This window comes from Pagrus major, chromosome 15, assembly GCF_040436345.1.
Source record: "Pagrus major chromosome 15, Pma_NU_1.0".
Taxonomy (NCBI): domain Eukaryota; kingdom Metazoa; phylum Chordata; class Actinopteri; order Spariformes; family Sparidae; genus Pagrus; species Pagrus major.
The window spans coordinates 19784036-19804168 of record NC_133229.1 but is presented as its reverse complement, the minus strand read 5'-3'; the positions used below and the strand labels follow the sequence as shown (position 1 = coordinate 19804168).

General features: G+C 39.4%; 2 protein-coding genes across 3 annotated transcripts in view; both read right to left on the bottom strand.

Moving 5' to 3' along the window:
• The window catches only part of kcnh1a (potassium voltage-gated channel, subfamily H (eag-related), member 1a), a 39947-nt gene extending 28335 nt beyond the window's left edge, over positions 1-11612 (bottom strand). For both annotated transcript variants that reach the window (XM_073481977.1, XM_073481978.1), the window contains exons 1-3: positions 11443-11612; positions 4789-4912; positions 166-272 (exon numbers count right to left, since the gene is read on the bottom strand). In XM_073481977.1, coding sequence (XP_073338078.1) covers positions 166-272; positions 4789-4912; positions 11443-11515 — 304 coding nt within the window. In that variant the 5' untranslated portion in view covers positions 11516-11612. The remainder of the gene's footprint in view (positions 1-165; positions 273-4788; positions 4913-11442) is intronic.
• Positions 11613-15800: 4188 nt separating this feature from the next.
• Positions 15801-19861, bottom strand: mrpl57 (mitochondrial ribosomal protein L57). The gene is made up of 2 exons (XM_073482116.1): positions 19765-19861; positions 15801-16221 (listed from the first exon to the last, which is right to left on the bottom strand). The coding sequence occupies exon 2, from the start codon at positions 16204-16206 to the stop codon at positions 15895-15897; it is 312 nt and encodes a 103-aa protein (XP_073338217.1). The 5' UTR covers positions 16207-16221; positions 19765-19861; the 3' UTR covers positions 15801-15894.
• Positions 19862-20133: the final 272 nt, after the last annotated feature.

Here is a 20133-nt window from a genome sequence, read left to right as displayed (position 1 = left end):
TGGTCTGGCTCTCAACTCATTAGCACATTTCTGCAGAGGTAGAAATGTTCTGGGCTGCCTTTGAACTCAGCTGTATGTTAGAGAAGCTCTGAATACATTTGCATGACAAGAGAGTGGAACTTCACATTATTTTTCTCTTTGCTCGCACGTGGCGTCGCTACTTACTGTTCTTCTTGTACATCAGTATTTCAAACGAGTTCATCTCATAATTCTCGAATGTTAGTCGCACTTTTTCCGTCGTGTCCTTGTCCGTGAGCTCCCCGTACATAAAGCTGGAAAACACAAAGGGAAATAACAATTTGAATATTTAATAGACTTCGACGAGCATTCTCGTTCTGGCACAAAAGAGTGCTGAGGAAAGCTCAATGTGTGAATATCTTAACGTGTTATAGTTGCCAAGTATTCTCTGCTTACAATGTGGTATTTTGTTGCTTTGACGGCACCTTTTTAAGTCACCTTATTGAACTTTTCCTCTTTGTTTCTTGGAAAACAAGATGATTTATCAAGATTCACCCCTGAACTGTGTAGATCGGTTACTGATTGCTACTTAGAGACCTTGGAGAGGTGCTCTGCCAAATTAGGCTGTAGAAAAGTAGATTTAAACTCCCTGAAATGCATCCTGAAAGCATTAAAAGATACATGTAGCCTGGTGTCTAATTGGCCAAACGCAAAGTTGCTCTCAAAAACAAATTAAACCTGAAGATGGGTCAAGCAAGCGTGAGCACATTTAACCATGCTGCAGAGACATTCATCTCACTTTGCTTGTTACCGCCACCCTCAGCGGCAGCCTGCTCCAGCATGATCTAAATATAACTCACAGTTTGTTATGAAATACAAAAGGAAGGCTAAATTTAATGAGACTACATTCTGACGCTGCAGAGACTTTTCAGACCAGTGCTTGATGTAATATCGCTGACGACTGTCCTCTCTCTCTTCTTTGAGCCAGGAGGAATGTGACTCTCTTCAAAGAAAATAATTCCTCAAGTGACTTTCTCGTCATGCGTGAGAAAATTCCCACAGGTTTGTCACTGTATGTTTACCGCATCCAATATGGAAAAAGAAACATATATATACATAATTGAAGAGACCAAGAACACAGTAAGAGCCGTTGAGATGGAAATAACATCTTTGATCTACACATCTGCAGCAAAAGAGGCTCAGATATTAAGACTATAACAGGGGAAATGAGTATACGTTTTATGTTTGTCAGGCCATAAAACATTCACAGAGTGTGATTGTTTGATGTTTTTGAAGACGACTCAATCAGGCTCTGGAAGATATTTTGTGACAGGAAATAAAAAGCTAAAAGATCAAATGATTAAAGGCATAGAGGGACATTCAAAGAATAATGAAAGTGGGTGGTGATGCCTTTTAAAACTACCAATAAAGAACCAAGCTGTTGGATGACTGTGAAAGTACAGGCTCTAAAATCTAAAGGCCAGGTAGATTTCATAGTGATAAATGTTATGTATAGCGTGAAATAAACCTGTCTGAAAGTGACTAAACATTATTACAGAAGCAAAAGTCAACATGACGTGAGATTCATCTGCATGATTGAAAACTCATGTGAAAAAAAATGCTGGATGTAAAGGTGTAATTTGTAAGAAATGGACAGACATTCAAAATCAAACTTTTTGCTGTAGCTGTAGCGACAGTTGCCGTTAGCAAGTAGCTCAGTCAGCTGGTGATCTAAGTGGCCCATTAGCAGACAGATGTTTGCCCGCACCACACTCGACAGGGCTCAGCCGCTTCCCAGTGAAGCGGCTGGGCACAGCATATGAAACCACAGGGAGCTTGAAGAGAGGGGGTATAGTTTGGAGGTGATTTACAGCGGCTCTGTTGAGGACTACGACTCCAGGCCCCATAAGACACGGAAGTCGGGCCGGGCTGGAGCTAGCTGGTTAGCATCCTAACTTCAGTAGACATCTCTGCAACACAGTGTATAGATGTCTTTGATGTACTGTTGCTCTTAATGTCTGTCACCGGGACAGATTGCGACTTATCTGGACTTAGGGGGCGCCAGAATCAACACAAAAAAAGTTCCTTGTAGCTGCTTTAATGTAGATGTACCACTGGTCACAATACTAATTCATTTTCATATCTTTGGTCCAGTTTATTTTGAGGAGTATTGTTATTTTATTTATTGTATAACCGTCATTGAATTTGTTGTCAAATATCACATTGTCATTTCCTGAAATCTCTGGTTGATTTTCTGCATTTACAGGTTTCAAACACAGTCAAACGATTATAGGTCCATTTTCCTTCCTCTTATTAAAATAAGACTTCATTCCATCAAGCACCCTAAAAATAAACCTGAAACAAACCATCTCACACTCACTGTTCAATATTTGTATTGGCAAGTGTTCTGAAGCTTATGCTTAGGGACCCAAGGGTCTAAATCAGTAATAGCCGCAGTGCTGGCTGTGACAAACACAATCTCCCACAACAGACGAAATCGCCCACGGTTTTCAAATCTGGCAGCACCAACTGTTTCCATGTGATCCCATTAATGTGCTGGTTACTGGCTCGCTTCTTACCGGCACAATAAATACAGAGTCCAGAAACTGTTCACTCAAAGAGGAATGATACCCGTTTTAGGATTTGCTTTTATTCCTTGAGGTGAAAAGTTTTGGAGGGAGCACACCGGGACACCGCCCACACTTTCACTGTTTGTAGTCAGTTTCAGTTGTTACAACCTGATTACATCACAGGTTTTTGTCTGAGTTATCGCTTTTTATCTTTGCAAGAGAAAAAAAAATCTTCTGACCTGTCTTAAATTACAGGAATATCATAAAGTGAGTGGCATTCTCATTCACTGATTTTAACTTCCTCTGCTAAGATGCTCTGCTGAAGGGAGGCAGTCGATCCAACGTCGCCTCACAGCTGGGTCTAATATAAAGAAAGGCCCATGAGAACTACAAAACTGTACTCCTCATTCGGTCAGTATTGACCCTGTGGAGGAACCTTATCTGTATCCACACTTTCATAAAGTGAAAATCGAAAGTTTAGTGGTTCCTTAAAGCTCAGACTTGCTAGCAGAATGGCTTTGGTCTAGACTGAAATATGAATTGCCATAAAATTTGGTCCAGACATTCAAGGTCCCCAGAAGATGAATCCTGAATACTTTGTCAATAGCCTGACTTTTCCTGCAATGTCACGCTGAGGTTGACATTTGTGAAATGTCTCGACAGTTATTGGATTGCCATTAAACCTCGTATGCACATTCACGTCCCCCCTTTAGGATGAAGTGTCAGTGTTTCCCACACATAGACTTTACTTGTGCGGGCCACCCAGATATATTAATGACCGCCTGGAGACCCATTTTAGCATTTCTTTACTTGTATTTCTTTGTATCCGTCTAAGAGAATAAATAACACCATCCGTCATAAATTAACAACTGCCCACACACTACACCTCCCTTCTGCTGACATTTGCACATGCTCTGCAGAGAAACACGGGGAAAGAGAGAGAGATATTCTCTGTTATTAACCCGCTTGTAAATGCACTGATGTCACGCTGATGTCAGGCCTAGTTATACTGTTGTTTTGTACAAGCTTGTTAGTGCACCTGGTTGCCTGACATGTCATTTGGTACCACGTTGGTTTCGAACATCATTGAGTTGGCGCTGTGTTTGAGAGAGAGACTGAAGAAGCAAACTTGTTTCCTGGCAATAGGAAAGGAGTCAATTGCATATTTTTTAGCAGGTTTATATACACCCCAAGTGAGTCTAAAAATGGTAGAGGATAATGAAACTTCTCAACATCAGCATGTTAGCACTTACATTGTGAGCATGCTGACATTTGTTTGTACAGCCTCACACAGCTGCTAACATAGCTCTGATCTTTAAGTCCCTTAAATCTTAAAGTTTTTCTTCTTGTTCCTACAGTTGAATGTTTGAGCTTCACTGTGTAGAATCACATACATGCATAGTTTGACACTAGACACTTTTTGAAGATTTTAATGTGATAATTAGACTTTTTTTTCCAGCAGAAACTAAATCAGAAACACATTAGGGAATTTTTACATAAGCTTTAATACATGTGTGGAGGGGATCTTTAACCACAACAGATTGATTCAATAGCCGTGTTATTGCAGCTGTTGCCCCGAACCAGAAGCAAGTCTCACTATTTGGTTTTAAAAATGATCGTTAAATGTTTCTGCAGCATTAACTCCTCCTCTGATCCCGATGATTGTTAAGAAATTATGCAAAAGAATCTGAAAACACATGAGCACATGGGCAATGGGGGTATGTAGTGACGATCTGAAGCACAGCCCACTGTTTCCTTTTCAGTAAAAAGAAGACATAATGTCTTATAGAAAGTCCGAAAGAATAAATATGAGCAGCAGCAAAGAGAACGACTACAGTAAATCACTACCTCGAATTAATCTCAAAATAAGGTTGCTCTGCCTGGTGGAAGGAGGTGTAAATAGAAATACACACAAACAGACACATGGGATTGAAAATGGCTTTTAAAGAGGCGCAACTACAAAATAAAATTCAGAAATGAGAGCTCTACAAACCTTTTTTTGTTTTTCCTGGAGGCACTTATGGCATTAAAACAAAGCTTGTAGAGAAAGTCACCCTCTCTCTAACTGTACAGCAACAGCATGATTATTTTCGCTGTGCCAGCCAAGCTCATCCAGATTAACAAGATAGCTGTAGCTGTAACAAGTTCTTGTAATGTCACTGGCTAATCATGCTTATCTAATACAGCAAAATAGCTGTCAAATTATTCTTTGGATTTACACAAAAAGTCACATTAAGACACACAGATGGTTTTTGCCTACCTGCAGGTGCTGCTTTTCTGCATCACCTCTGCTCTGTGGTACCCTGACAACTTGCAGAAGCCATCGTTGCTGTAGACGATGGGCCAGTCCACGATCTGAGCGTTTCCCAGGACGAAGTTGGTATCTGTTTGAGAGTAAAGGGAAAGAACGCGGCAGATAACTTGGGGGACTGCAGTACACGACAATATACAAATGCTTAAAGTATAGTTTGGGTTGGGAAAGGGTTGAGGCATATGACGTTTTAAATGAAAGTCAAGGATTTGTTGGACTGAGAAAGGAAGTAACAGTTAGACACAGAAAGAATAAGGGCAAAACTAAATTATTTTTTTTATGTAACAGAAGGTTATCCCTTCACCATGGCAGTTTAACAATGAATAAGGTTTAACATTCACATACGCCCTCTATGTTTACTTAAAAATGTTTTTTTTCTTTAAAAATGTGTTTGTCTTGTAATGTTTCCCCTATCATTAAAAAGATTGGGTGATCCTGCCTTTAAGAGCTACTTTGAAGACACTTTAAAGATTTTCATTAGGGTCCATGATGGTCTACGGCCCATTACACACTCCACTCGGGGCGAGTGCAGAGAAAATGTGAGCCAAACACAAAATCGTTGCTTGTGTAGAAAACATCCAAATATCTTCTCCCTCAACTTTTTTGTTTTTAATTCATAAATGCTCATTAGCAGTAATTTGTACCTCGTGTTGTGTTTTTGTTTGCTGAGTAACAGGCGTTTCTGAGGGGTTTGGAGGGGAAAACAGTGAGTGCTTGTGTTTATAAATGGTGATTATCATAATAAAGTGCTCTTTATTGCCAAATACAGTCTACGAATATAAATAACTGCCGTCGTCGATTTTTTAAATGTCATGGAAAACGCAGTACATTAATTCTCGTATGACTTATTTTGCATATTCAAATGTTGTCAGGGCCTCCAGGCAAGACTTATTCATGAACACATTGTTAATAAACCTACATAATAATAGGGTTGATGTTTATTTTAATGACCTATTTTGTGTCCAACATATTATAAAACCTCAGTTTTATAATTAACATTTACATATTGTTACTCAGTGTCATAATGTGTCAGAGGGAGAATGTCTGTTTTTTCTTTATTTTTCATTTTAACAGGCAGCTTTTTAATAAAACATGTAAACGATAGCACTGTGTCGTATTAATCATGGAAAAATACGCTGAATTTTTCCTGGATAAAGTTATGGCTGCATCAATTTATATTATGGTTACAACAATTAAAGGCCATCGATTTTGCCCTTGATTTGTAAGGGAAAAATACCATAATAGTATATTAATAACATACTTTGTGAAAGACGTCAAGACAAACTAGATGTGATTACTTATTTGCACATCCGCTTCTGCAGTTTGACATTGTATAAAAACTAAAAATCAATATGCACCAAAAAAATGTGTTGTTTGCTAAATTATAAAAAGCAAAAGCACAGTTTTGTGCTGAGGCAGTAAAGATATTTAAAACTTTTGACATAAAAGTGTAAATCTAAAATCTGTCCACAATTTTTGTCAAAAGGAGCAGATGTAATGGGTTTAGATGGAACAAGAGAAGTAATAACTGGGGATGCAGCCTCAAAAAAATACAAATCTGTGTGACAGATCTCAAAGCTAACCCCCCCCCCCCCCCCCCCCCCCCCCCCCCCCGCTACGCACACAGACACAACAATGTGATGACACACGGGTGAAACAGGAGAAGAATTAAAACCACCTGGCACAAAACAGAAACAGAAATTCTATTTTTAGACCACAAATGAGCACACACAAACGACGAAAAACAAAAAAACATTTCTTTGATCACATCAAAACAAAACACATTGAAATGCCAACTGAAAAGAGAATACGATGAATGAGACGTTCCATGCCAACGTGTTATTTTACAATGATCAGATGAATGTTAATCTTGCGAGTAAAGAAGCTCAGTGATTGATTAATTGGCCCTGGATTTATCGATTCACTGCTGTACTGCAGCAATTTTTTTCATAAAAATCTCAACATGTTTAATTGGTGCTTTGTAAATTAACAGCATTTGGTATAGAACATTTAGTGGTACGTTACAAAGAGAAAGATACTGTAAGGAAAACATAAGCAGCACACCAAACTAAACTTTATAGTACCTGTCTGTCTATGTGACAGTGTCCAAACTGAAATTTTTGAAAAGAAAAAGAAGGTTAACAGATTACAGTGAAAAACACCTGTTGAATGTCAGACAAAAAGAAAAGATGGGACGTGTCAAGCAAAAGAGAGACACAGGTGGTTACAACAGCAACACCTCACCGTGTTGCTCTGTCATGAACGGATGCTACTGGCTAAAACATGACAGTTTCTTTAGGCAACTATTGTCTTATTTATCAAAGACCTCAGACAGAAGGTTAAGATTTAGTTAACTGTAACAGCTAATCTAAGAGAGAAATGTTTGTCTCTTTACCTGCTAATATACAGTAGATAGCCTTCTACACTTAACATGAGTCGCTAGCTTTGTCCCGTCTGCTATTCTTGCTAAGCCCCACCCTTCTCTGCCTCTGATTGGTTGACTTTGTTAGCTGGATGGTCAGGTTTAAGCATGAGGAGTGAGATTGGTTAGGGTTAGGTTGAGAATATCAAGATGAGCCAATCAGAGGCAGAGTAGGGCAGGTTAAAGCAAGAAAAGCAGTGGGATCCATGATAACGTGTTGGGCAGGTAGCGACAGCGTACAGTAGGTTTATCAGCTGCCGGAAATTTGGCTGATGACAACAGTAAGACTGAACAATACATTAAATGTGCTGTAAACCAAAATATTGAGCTCTACAAAGCTAAAAAAAAATCTCCAGAGATCTGCAAAGTTGACAGTACAACCTGTAATCAAGTGTAGCATTTTTCATTACAGAAACATCATAGCAAGAACAGTAAGCACAGGTGCATTTAATAAGATTAATCAAGTGGTCCATTACACTTCTCCCTATAGTATATCTATAGACCTATAGAAACGTATAGATCCATTTACTTTCAAGGGCTTATATCAACCAGTTCATGTAGATATGCAAGAGCACACAGTTAAACATCCTATATAACATGGAAAAATAAGGAATGGTTTAGTTTAAGAAGGACTGTATCTTTATTTTGCATGGACTGGCTTGGGCTACTGGACTTTAAAGTGGCTATGATTTATAATTTTATATAATAACATATGACAATGTGAAAACAATGCAACTCATTGGGAATTATGCAACTAATTGGGAATTATCAGCAGCTCTCCTTGGCTCACAGAGCTTTAAGGTGAGTTTCTGCTCATTGTTCAGTTGTCCGACCTGCAACTTTACTGTTTTAGTTCACTCTCACTGCCCTCATAGTGTTGTTTTCAGCTACAGCTGGCAGCTGTTTTCAGTGAAATGGCTCTAAAAAACCCACTGTACACTTCCTGCTCAGCACCAAAAGGCTGACAAACGGTGACCACAGTGAAGCATTTCGCATCAAAATAGAAATTTTATATAGGAATTGGTGGAGACCAAAAACAGAGCCAAGAGAGTACGGACTTGAATTCACCCGTAGGCCAGATACACGACTGCACCTGAATGACTTTTTTGCTTGGTAAATGCTGGATGTGTAAATAAGCAAGTGTTTGCTAAAAAGTTCGCCATAACAACTTAAGAGGTGATAATATGTCAATTTTGTGCTTATTAAAGGTTTAAAATACTTAATGCTAGAAGGGGCTTCACCAGAAAGATTAACTTACTGTATCTTCAGCTGCCAACATTTTCTTCCCCTGCTCCTCATCTCTAAACACTTCAACATCTGAATAAACTTTACAGGATATAACAAGCTTAATTTTGAGACTCAACAAAAATGTGAATGAGGATTTCAGGGGGTCCTAGGCGTCAAATATGTGGTCCAAGATGCCTATATTAAGCACACCGGCTGGATTTCATAAGCGTTCTAGTTCCAGGTCCCTAATATTGTCCATGTTTGCTTACTGGCATTATTTACTGACACTCGTTTTCACTTGCTCTTGAGCATTTCCTGCTGTGACAAGTGAAAAAGTGACTGACTAAAGTCACAAAAAGGAATAATCTCATTGTTTGTGAACGCCCACCCACCTCTGTGTCTCTCACAAGTCACTCCACAGCTTCTCAGTGGCATCTACTGATTATAGTCTCGGCTCTTTTGTTTCTAGCCTCAGAGAGATTTACTGCTCGCTAATCCATGGACTGCCCAAGGTCATGAGAAAAAAACATATGCATGTGCTTTTGTTCTTAAAGGGTGGATTTTCCTACTTTTGAAGATATTACACACCTTAGGGAGCCAGATCCTCACGCAGTTCATCTAAAGAAAGCCTCGCTCTGGAGAGACACATTCACCCTTTCTGAACAAGTTGTTCCCTCTTGTCATAACACATTTTAATGTAGACATGTGCAACAGGGGCAGACTGACAGTGAGGCCCAACGAGTGCATACACAGACACACACATTGGTTTGGCACACAGCTGGGAGAACTGACCATGAGTGATTGAAAAAACCCCAAACCAAACTCAAACCAAACCTCATTTTAAAAAGAAGCAATTATAGCTCAAGCCAATTAGCTGGTGTGATTTCAGTTTTGTCCCCAAATGTGCCTCGTGACAGACTCACACAAAGCTACTGGTTGTGTTTCACAGTTAGCTGTCTAGTGTCATAACTCTCCAGTCAGTCCTGTCACTTCATATTGATTCTAATAATTCAGAAAGGCCAAACCATTACTGACAACCATGTCCAAAAATACTGTAAGACTTCCATCAGAGTTTGGTAAGATCCAGCTCCCTACTGTGACTTACTGTCTTCACATAACTAGTTATAGACTACTTTTTTAAAACTATTAAGCATGTAAGAGAAAATATACTAAAATATTTACATTTTAGAGAAGGACCTCATCATTAATAAGATAATGAATATGTTTTTAAAAATGAGAGGTCTGTCAATGTGTGTCAAGAGTTTTAGGCAAGGTTGGATGAAAACCATGACAGTTAAGACACATTTTAATTAGGGATAAATTATAAATTATCGTCTCGATATTGGAAAATGTATAGCTAATAAATAGAACAAATAATACCAAGTGAAATTTCACCAAAAAATGAAAATTCAGTCATTATCTACTCACCTCCATGCTGATGGAAAGTCGGGTGACGTTTCCTAGTCCACAAAACAGCAAAACTGTGTTTTTAGCATTCTCCTAAATTTAACTAACTGACTAAATGTAAGAAAATACAGAGGAAAAACATCAAATGCCTCCATACAGCTCATCTGGTGTAATCCAAGTCCCCAGAAGAAATGTGATCCCAATTTGATGTGAAGAGACGTTATTTACATTCTTTTTAAACACAAAAGCTTCACTGTAGCTGCTAAGCTAAAAGCGTTAGCGTCTGAATTGGGTGCACAAGCTCGACCGCGCCTCAACAGTGTAAATAACGTCTTTTCAAATCCATTCTGACAAGCATTATGGGGCCATTTTATGTTTTTCCTTGGTTGTTTTATACATTTTAAAACAAGTCCCCATCTACTTCAGTTGTTTAGGAGGATGCTGCAGCACTGTTTCGCTGTGAAGTTCCAGAAATGTTTTGTGGATGACAAAACTTCACCTGACTTTCCATCAGCATGGGGGTGAGTACATAATGACTGAATTTTCATTTCTGGGTGAACTTATTCTTTAAACTGCTGCACCTGGGTAGAGCCGTGCAGCGTTTCAGAAGAAGGGTTCAGAGAGTTTGAACACAACAAATCTGATTAAAACTGTGAAATATTAAATCATCCATCTTCGCCCACCTTGTTACCCTCAGGTGTGCATAAACTACAGGTTAGGAAAATGTGAAATCATCCGTTATCTTATTGGTTTTGGTCATAAGGAGAAAATAATTAAAGGTTGTGACAAATCCATATAGCGCTTCCCTAATTTTAATCCACTTTACCACAGCAGTACTCTGCTGGTTGATGGCAATTTAGTTGGTATAATGCCTGGAAATTAGAAGATGGTGAGGGCTTAATGTTGCATTACTGGTGTTGCTATCCACAAAATTAAAAGATGCAAAGCAAAGATTTGTAGGCAGTAGTCTTAATGAGGTTATTCAGACGTATTCAGGTTAATTTTTAAAAACTAAAACAACAGCAACAAAAGCCTGATAGTTCAATTTCAAAACAATCTGTAACGTAAGGGGGGGATGATATCAAGAGATCATATTCATCTCTGACACATATTTTACTCAGAATATTTATAAATTACTGGCATGAAGACAGCAGACACCACAATAATCCAGAGGAGACATTCATGGTCCATGAAATTTTTCAATTAAGACTTCCTTATGCAATCAGTAGTAAATGTAACCTGCTGTCTCTCCACACACTCCTGCAGGGAACAGGAGCTTCAGTCATTTTGAAAATCATTACACCACAAAATAAAAATGTGCACTCTTTGCACCGTAGCTCCATGAACAAAACGAACTTTTTAACGCACATTAACACCCAGAGCTTCATCACTAATTAGCCTCCTGTATTTGTTTTTAATCGTAAATTAGTTGACTGGCTTTTTCAGACAGGTTACGTCGCCTAACCTGCCTCCTAAGACAGGCTGAATTTTAGTTTTAATGTTGTGAATCTTTCACTTGAACGCACCATCTCAATCCTCATCCTTACCGTTCGACCGTCTGACAATATTCTCCAGAAAAGTGTTCTGAGGGGCCACAAGTCCCCTCCGGCCCCCCGCCATCCTGCCGCTTCACTCAGGCGTCTGCAGGTGAATCTTCACTCCTCCATCCGCCGCTCGTCTTCATGCTCTCTCCGGCTCTGCCTGCACGTCTTGGAGAGGTTTTCTTGTTTGTCTGGTCTGCTCATTAGCTGCCTCCCCCTCAGCCCGGTGCGGTGCGTTGGCGCCTCTTTGGTGAGACACGCACCTCATCATCCAGGAGGCGAAATAAGAAAAAAAAAAACAACGCATGGGCGCAGCGCACAGGAGGGGCCGAGGCTCTGCTCTTCCACATGCAGCACAAACAGGACCTGCAGCGCCATCTGCTGGACAAAATAATGCCTGCAAGCTCCAGTACAAGGGACTTCACTGGAGTAATTGAATGTTCTGCTACTTTACTGACATGTTTACATGCTTTAATGCTCAAAACACATTCTTTTTCTCATACTATCCATTGCTGCAGCACCTCTATCCGTTTTAGTGCCTGTCTCTTTAAAGCTGCGGTCGGCTCTGATTGGTCAGTTCTCACAGGCCTGAGAAGGCAGTGCCCCCAAGCCCCCAGGAAGAGCGGCAGGCTTTGAAGCCAGTTTTCATAGTGGCCAAACTGTGTGATTATATCATCACGTGATGCACGGCGGCTCAAAAAATGTCTGTCATAACTAGAGCCATTTGGTCCAATAAAATTTGGAAAGTCTAGAAGAGCCGCACGATTAAATTATTTTATCCCCATTCAAGTTAGCTGGGATCTAAACCGGAGGTTAGCCTCTAGTTCGCAGGCTCCATGGGCCGCACCACACGGAAGATCCGTGTATTTTCATACCTGGGAAGTTGAGCTTTTTTTCTTCAAAAAGCCACTAAGCAGCTCTCATGAATGGGGCACACCTCCAAGGCTGTGTCCAGATTTAACATAACGTCCTTGATCAGCTCTGCCCGTATTTGTGTAACCACGGGTGTGCTGCGAGTGTAGTTGTGACATCACAAACTTAGCGAAGTCCTGACTGCTCGTTTGAAGGCCCAGTTTGTATAAATGGGCAGTATGCGTCTCTCCATGGAGTGAGTGGTTTCAATGCTTAAAGAAAAGTAAAGATACTGTGTTAAAATATCACTTTACAGTCAAAGTCACCTATATAAACAGTACTTGAGTAACTACATTTATCAAATAATGTAGTGGAGTGTGCTGACACAATTTAAACAAGAATCCAGGCTTGTAATATTTAGCAGATTAAAACAGAGGGCTGTGTCAAACAGTTTATTTTGGGTTGAAAACATTTGGGAAAGCTTCCTGCAGTCCACCCTGGAGGGTTGTGGTTCGTTAGTTTTTCATGGATTAATCGCTTAGAGTCAGGTTCCTGAAATGGGTGTCCCAGAGGAGCAGCAATACCGAGGCATGTGGATCTTTTTTTCCCGCTTTAACAGCTGCAGTAGAATCGCCCCTCTCACCCGACAGCATTTACCCGACCAGCTCATTAATCCTGTTCAATTATTTTCCACCCTGCAGTGCTCGTACAAAGACGGATCTTAAATAACGCTTCTGGTGGCATCATTTCCATTAAAATTAAACAAATGGACAGCACAAAGGTCAAAGGAAAGGTTTCTCACACAAGTGGTTTGCTGCTTTTCCTTCCTTTCAGTTTGTCCACCTGTTCTCACAGGTGTCAATCAGACTGGCTACTATGGAAACCAGCAGGGCTCTGTGTGCTGCGGAGAAGCTCTGAATATTGCAGTTTTATGTTCGACCAATTAAAAAGGTAACAAATAGCTGAGCCAGTAAGTAGGTGGACACACTGGTTCATGCTTGGCACCACACCCATTTCTTTTAATAGTTTTGGTTTAGGCAGTATATAGACATTTAAATAAGGGTTTAAATTCCACCTGAAAGTAGGTTTCAGAGACCCTCAGGGATCCTTGAGGTGGTAATATAACAGAATGTATAACTATTTTGGTTGTGGGTTTCGTGCACTTCCTGTAATAAAACATGATTCATTTTCAGACATGAATATTGTTTATATTGTATTTTTTTCCCCATATGTAATTATCTAATATATGGTCTTCTTATGCTGTATTTTGTCTTTATTAGGTGTGTTATAGTCTAGGTTTGTATATATATTTTTTGCCTAATTCCATGTCCCCTTTTTCGTTTCAGGACAGTTTCAATTATTATATTTACCTCTCTCTGACTACGTTATTACTATTTTTAAGTGATATATGATCTTATTCCTACATATCATTTAATGCTGAATGTTTCATTGTCGGCTTTTTGTTTGTACCGTCTGATTCATGAGCATTTTCAGTCAGTAGTTGATAGTATTTTTCTGTGATATCAGACTGTAGTGTGACCTGATTGGTCCACATGGGTCAACCAACCTGTCTGAGATGGTCCCTCCTACTGCCTTGTAAAATGACCTGATAAAGGTCTTTGTGAAAGTTTGTTATCAAAATGTATTCCTGATCTCAAGTGAGGTGAACAGTGTTTGAGAGTGTGATTTTATCAGCCCTTGGTCTTCTCCTACGCACCTGTCGATCCACAAGTGTGCAAAAGTTTTGTTCTTTGTAATATTACTTATATTGTCTCCATGAGTGTCCTGCTTTCGCTTCGTCTCTCAAAGCACTTCATAAACTCTGTTTTATATATATAAAGTTATTATTACTAAAGCTAACCAGGGACAGGACCACAAATTAGCCATGGCTGGAACTCCTATATTAATCGCATTGGTTATTTTATTAAGATGTGACTATTCCTACATGTACTGTCCCTGTCAGATACACCAATAAAATTAAATAGAATGGCACTCAGTAGAGCACATACTGTGGCCAAGGTAATTCAATTAGGCCTAATCTGATATCAAACTCAACAGCCTTGTATCTGCATCACATTGTACTCACTAAACACGCCTGATTTTTTTTCATCAAGATCCGTTCATTATTATGTGAGAGATTAACAAAAATGTTGATGTTAATGGTGCTATTTGTAGGAAAAGTTGATTTTTGAGTTTCACTCCCAACTCGTTTTGGGATTGTAGGATGGGTCAGCCGCCATCCCAAAGCGGCAGTTCTTGACACGTTGGAGACCTATTCCACATGGAGACCTGTTCTCCATCCACTTTCACTGTTTCACTGAAATACGTTTAGTAGTTTTTGTATAAAAACACCTTTAGTGTTATCACCTCTGGTGTTTATACAGATAATGAATGACAATTTCTCAAAACAATTTTCAGACACCTTTGGTTAACACTTAAAATATTCTTCTATGTGCTTATGACTACATCACTGTTTCCTAAATCAATCATGATGTGTATACTCTACTGCTAATAAATGCTAAATATGGAGGGTTTAAAGTAAAGTGTTACCATTAAAAGACAAAACAGCCTGGTGTACATGACTCCATTCAAGGTCCGAGGTCTTCTGAGTTGGTGTTTTTTAATAACTTCCTTCGATCCTTATAAGGCTATGAAAGTCAGGTACAGGTGACTGTGTTAATGAGCACCTGCTGGCTCTTCCTCTAGTAATGTATTTGTGCAGGAGTGATAAAGGGTATGTAATGGCAATAACTTATCAGACAAGTTGTTGATAATGTCTCTTTCATGTGAGGGTTGAACTCCTGCACAATGTCCAATGCTGAGTCACCAGATTCTCACGGAGCACCAGGTATTACAATGTCAGTACAGCCTATTTTTCCAAGCAGAAAACATTAGACTTAACAGAGTCACAAGGCTCCCCACAAAAAATATGAAACCTTAAGAGAATCCTTTCATGAAGTGAGAAGAATTCCATGAACTTGAAATGTATTCCTCCCTGGTTTTTCTAACTTCAAAGGTTTAAAGGGATTAAACACTTTCATTCCTGCTACAGTCGGGCTCACTGAGAGTCACAGTCCTCTAATACATGAAATGTAAACCTGTAGAGTGCATTTAGCTATATTACAGTGAAATTAACCCTTTGTAAAATTACATAATTTCCCCCAAAACTCCCCAGACAGTTTATATAATTCCTCCAACATTTCCCTCATGGTCTACACTTGAGCAGTTCATATAATTATAGAGAATTTATAACCAGTGGGAAGCCTGTTTTTCTCGACTTGAAAGTGTATTTTGTTAATGAGCACTAAAATAAGGACCCACAGATGAGAGAATGTTAAGCTGTTTTTATCCAAAGCAGCAGCACTGAATGTGGAGCAATTACAATCAAGTTGCACTGTGGCTCAGTCGGTGACACAGAACCACAAACAGTTTACAGATTTGTTAAAAAAGGACTATTGTTGACTCGGCTGACCACTTTTCATGGCAGATTTTCAGTCCTGCTTCCCATGAATACACAAAACGAAACAGAGCTTTTTTTTTTTTTGCACACATCATGTTATATTTTTACATTATAAAGAGTCTTTGCGTGTCGTCCCTCTGTTCACATTAACTCGACCACGTCTTGGTGATATTGAGATGACTCAGGTGATCTGTGATGCGTTTGTGTTCAGGGAATTTTACAAATTTTGCCTCCTTAATCTTGAGCCAGTTCTCGGCTCTGCGCTCTGCTGCGTGGCCGCGCTCCTGCTCCGCGGTCATGTACGGCCGGCTCATCCAGTATTCGTTCTCAGCCTCGCGCTCCAGATGATTCAGCGTGTTGCGTTTCATCTGCCAGGTAATTTGTCGTGGACGCCGATGCTTTCCGATCCACTGCTTCCCAGGGATGCCTTTCCGCAACAGGGTTAGGGTGAGGAACATGGTGGCCCGTTATTTCTGAAAAGGAAAAACAGTTCAAAAGATCTGTGAGCACGGATGACAGAAATAGATGCTCAACACAGCTATTGTGTACTTGTTATATCGCCATAACAACCACACAAAAACAGTACAGAATATTTTACAGCAGAAATTTTAATTGGCAGAAAGGGTGTTATCCCTAATAAGAGCGCTAATTTGATACTGTGACCAAACCATGCACATGTAAAGTGGTCGAAAAAAAAGGCTTTTTCCCATAAGCTTACACTAGCTACGTTTACATGGACAATATTTCATCATTCCGACTGAAGATTTAAGGTCAACTGTTTACATGGGATTAGATTAAGAGTCTGATGTTTACATGCAACAACGAATTTAACCAGTACGGCTGTGGGACATGCAAAAAAGTAATGTTGCGTCATGTATTTCTCCACCTTGTCTGATATTTTTGGCTCTTGTTTGATCGGCACCCTGTCCTGAAGATGGATATCTGTCGTTGTCTATGTTAATTTCTATGAGAGTTGGTATTAAAAAATCTCCACAATAAACCAGTTCACCTTAGAAGCTGTTATCTCTTTACGTCAAGACCGTGGGCATGTGAAGAGAGAACAGCGAGAAAATAATCAGGTTATATTGTATACATGGGGCAATTTTATTTTGATTGGTTTATGAAAAGGTTTTTAACTAATTCTCTGCAACCGACTGAAATTTATTTGGTTTGGGCCTGCGTATTCTGATTGAGGTGTTCATATGGAGCATATCTATTCTGTTCAGGTTTTTCAACGGATTAAAATTGGAATATTAGGCTCCATGTAAATGCAGCTTTTGTGAAAAGAGTAGCTGTAAAATGGTGGATACATTTATTTAAGCACCATAATCCCTGTGAAATGGCAATCAGAATGTAATCCTTTCGGTCTGATAACATTTGTAAAATCTAGAGAAGCCACACGGCTAAATCACTTGATTCTCGTTCAAGTAAGCTGAGGGCAAAAATGGAAATTAGCCAGCTCCTATCAAGGTAATTTTCACACACAGAAGTCAAACTGCTGCCGTCTCAGTAACTGATGCAGCTACGTGGGATTCAGCCATCCTAAAGCTTATTGTTAACAGTTGTGCCTTCCCTACTGTAACACATGAAAATGTCTTTAAAAAGCCTTTATAAGGCCATGGACACCCACACAGGTGCATCTTGTTAACTGGCTGATTCAAAGTCTGCTTAGGTTGAATGTGAGCAGAGCTGCTTTGCAAAGTAACCAAAGTCCAAGTAAAGGTGAGATCAGAGGTGTCGTGAGATGGGAAATAATGTGGGCAGGTTTGTAAGCATAAACCATGGGATCGAGAATAGCTATCTGCAAATAACAGCATGCCAATAAAATGTTTATTTGACATTTTATTGTCATTGACCTGCAGCACCTCTCCTTCTGATGTGCTTGCGTCATTCAGGTGTGCAGTTAAATAATTAAGGATCCAACCACCATTTTCTGAGTGAGAGGTGAATAGCAAGAGTCACAATTTGAGGTGAAAGTTCTTCTATGCCTTTATCAGATGGCAGCAGTAGATAAATGACAGGAAATGATGGAGAAAGAGAAGCAACAGACGTCCGTGACTCGATCTGCATTGGTCATGGTCAGCATCTTAACACCTATCCTTGTCAAAGAGCCCCAACAGAGAAGGATACATTTGTACAAAAAGAGGTGCAAATGTTGATCTGCACCTTTAAAGGGATAAAGGTTTAAGTAACTAAGATGTTGATCGTATACAGTCTGCACAGCCCACACAGCTTTGAGAAAAGGTCCAATCAGCCCAGCTAAATGAAAACACCTGTGTGGGTGGATCTTCAGTGTGGAGTGGTGTAAAGAAACCTTCCTTTAATTACCAGAGGGGAATTTGACCCATTTAATAATCTGTGGGTCAAAAAAAACAGGCTCCTTCAGCCCTGTTTTGGAAACTGTGTGTCTGGCAAGTCAGATGATATACAGTAGGTTAAATAAAAACTTCATAGAATTTAAACAAACTGACAAGAAAGACAAAAACAAATACAAATCTCTACTTCATGACGATATGAATTGTATTACCACCTGCATTGAGTGCTTAACCAATTGTTGAACTTTAGCATACTGTTGCGTCATGAATTATGACGACTTTACAGCAGTGCATGAAGATGACATCATGTCAACAACTTTATCGCTCCAGGGTTAGGAGGGTTTTGAGTCAAAAGTGTTTCAGTGTGTATTGCAATAGTTTTTTATTAACAAGGAGTTGCATGATGACATGCATTTGAAAGGAATTGCTGCTTATTTTATGACCTGCAATTTTAATTTTTTGGGTCACTCTCAATGTGTCCTGTTCAGCCGCTGAAAGCAGCTGTTTTTTATCAAAGTAAGCTCTAAAAAAGGACCTGTACTCTACCTGCGCACCACCAACAGCAGACAGACAAAGTAAGGACTAGCTGGTGAACATAGTGGAGCATTTAGCAGCTAGAGAGCCAAATATTTACTCCAGGAGTTATTGGTGACCAAAACAGAGCTTCAGGGAGCGTGAATATTAAACTTGGATTCACCAGGTGGCTGAAAATATGACTCATAATAAATGTTAATGTTTCTCCATGTCTGCTGGAGGTGTAAATGAGCCACTGTTTGCAAACAAGTTCCGCAAAACAGGTTACATAGCCATAATAATGCCAGTGTTGTGTTCAGATTTTTCTCCATTGCCCCTTAAGTGACCCAAAAAAAGTTATTGTACTTTAAAGGTCAACTGTCATAGCATGGAAAACACACCTGTAGACACTAAAATAATCATAACCAAATAAGTTTGTAAGTAAGTGGGCAAATGAGTAAGCACGGATAAGACACTTTGACTTTCCATAGCAGGTGAAGCACAGGTGTGCATAATAATAATAATAATAATAATAATAATGATAATAATGGAACAGGTACATTAAGGTGTCTGGAGCTGGTGCATAATCAATAACAGCCTTAGGTTTATTAATTACACCTGTGCTTTTCCTGCAAATTGGCAAACTGATTAAGCAGGAAGAAAATCTTGGGTTTTGCAAAAAATAGCATGGTATCCATTTTTCAGACAATCTGATCAGAGTAATGACAATAATACATGAGGCAAAAACTTGGGCTAACATACCGTTACAATGTGCCTACATATTGTTCACTTTCAAATAAAGATGTCAGGACTGAAATAATGGACATACACTGGAGTATAGTATTGTAATTGTATTGTAAATAAAGCCTCCACAATGATCAATAAGTTGAATCAACGCCTCTCAAACATATCTGAAACTACCTATATCATTAGGTGTCAGCATTATCGTCTCCCCGTAGCAAAAGTTTAATTTTCTTTTCGTCCGAAATCACCATGTGACCCCAAAACTACTGTGACAGTGGATGTGTTAGCAGAAGGCTAACTTGTGTTTGCTAACACTAGCCGTTGACGTGCAATGTGAAGCTAGCTTAGCCGTAGCTGAACGTTTTCCGACCAAGGGCAGCTTAGAAAGGGCATCGTGATATTCAGCACAGACGTGAATCTGTAAGCCACGCTTTTTATCCTTACCTCACTTCCTCACTATGACAAACGTTGCCCCCTTTTCCGACGACAAGAAAGCCCAGAATCAGACAGTTTATAATGAAAAACACCACTACAGAAATGTGAGAAGCGGCGAGGGGGTCACTGATAGTATTTCCGGGTTAACTACGGTGTAGGAGACGGCTCAAACATGTTCTTGTTTGCGTTTCTCGCACTAAGTAACTTATCATTAAATAGGAGGGCAGATGCTTTAAAATAACTTATTCCACTCGAAATAACGTATTAAATTGTGTCTAATACTCTTCATATTTTGAATTAGGACTTCCTGTTTACATCGGGTTGTTGTAGAGTAGTGTCATACCATAGTATTTTATTTTACATAGATAAAATGCCTAT

Excerpts from the sequence above, each read along its gene's own strand:
- mrpl57 (XM_073482116.1), bottom strand. The coding sequence starts at position 16,206 with ATGTTCCTCACCCTAACCCTGTTGCGGAAAGGCATCCCTGGGAAGCAG.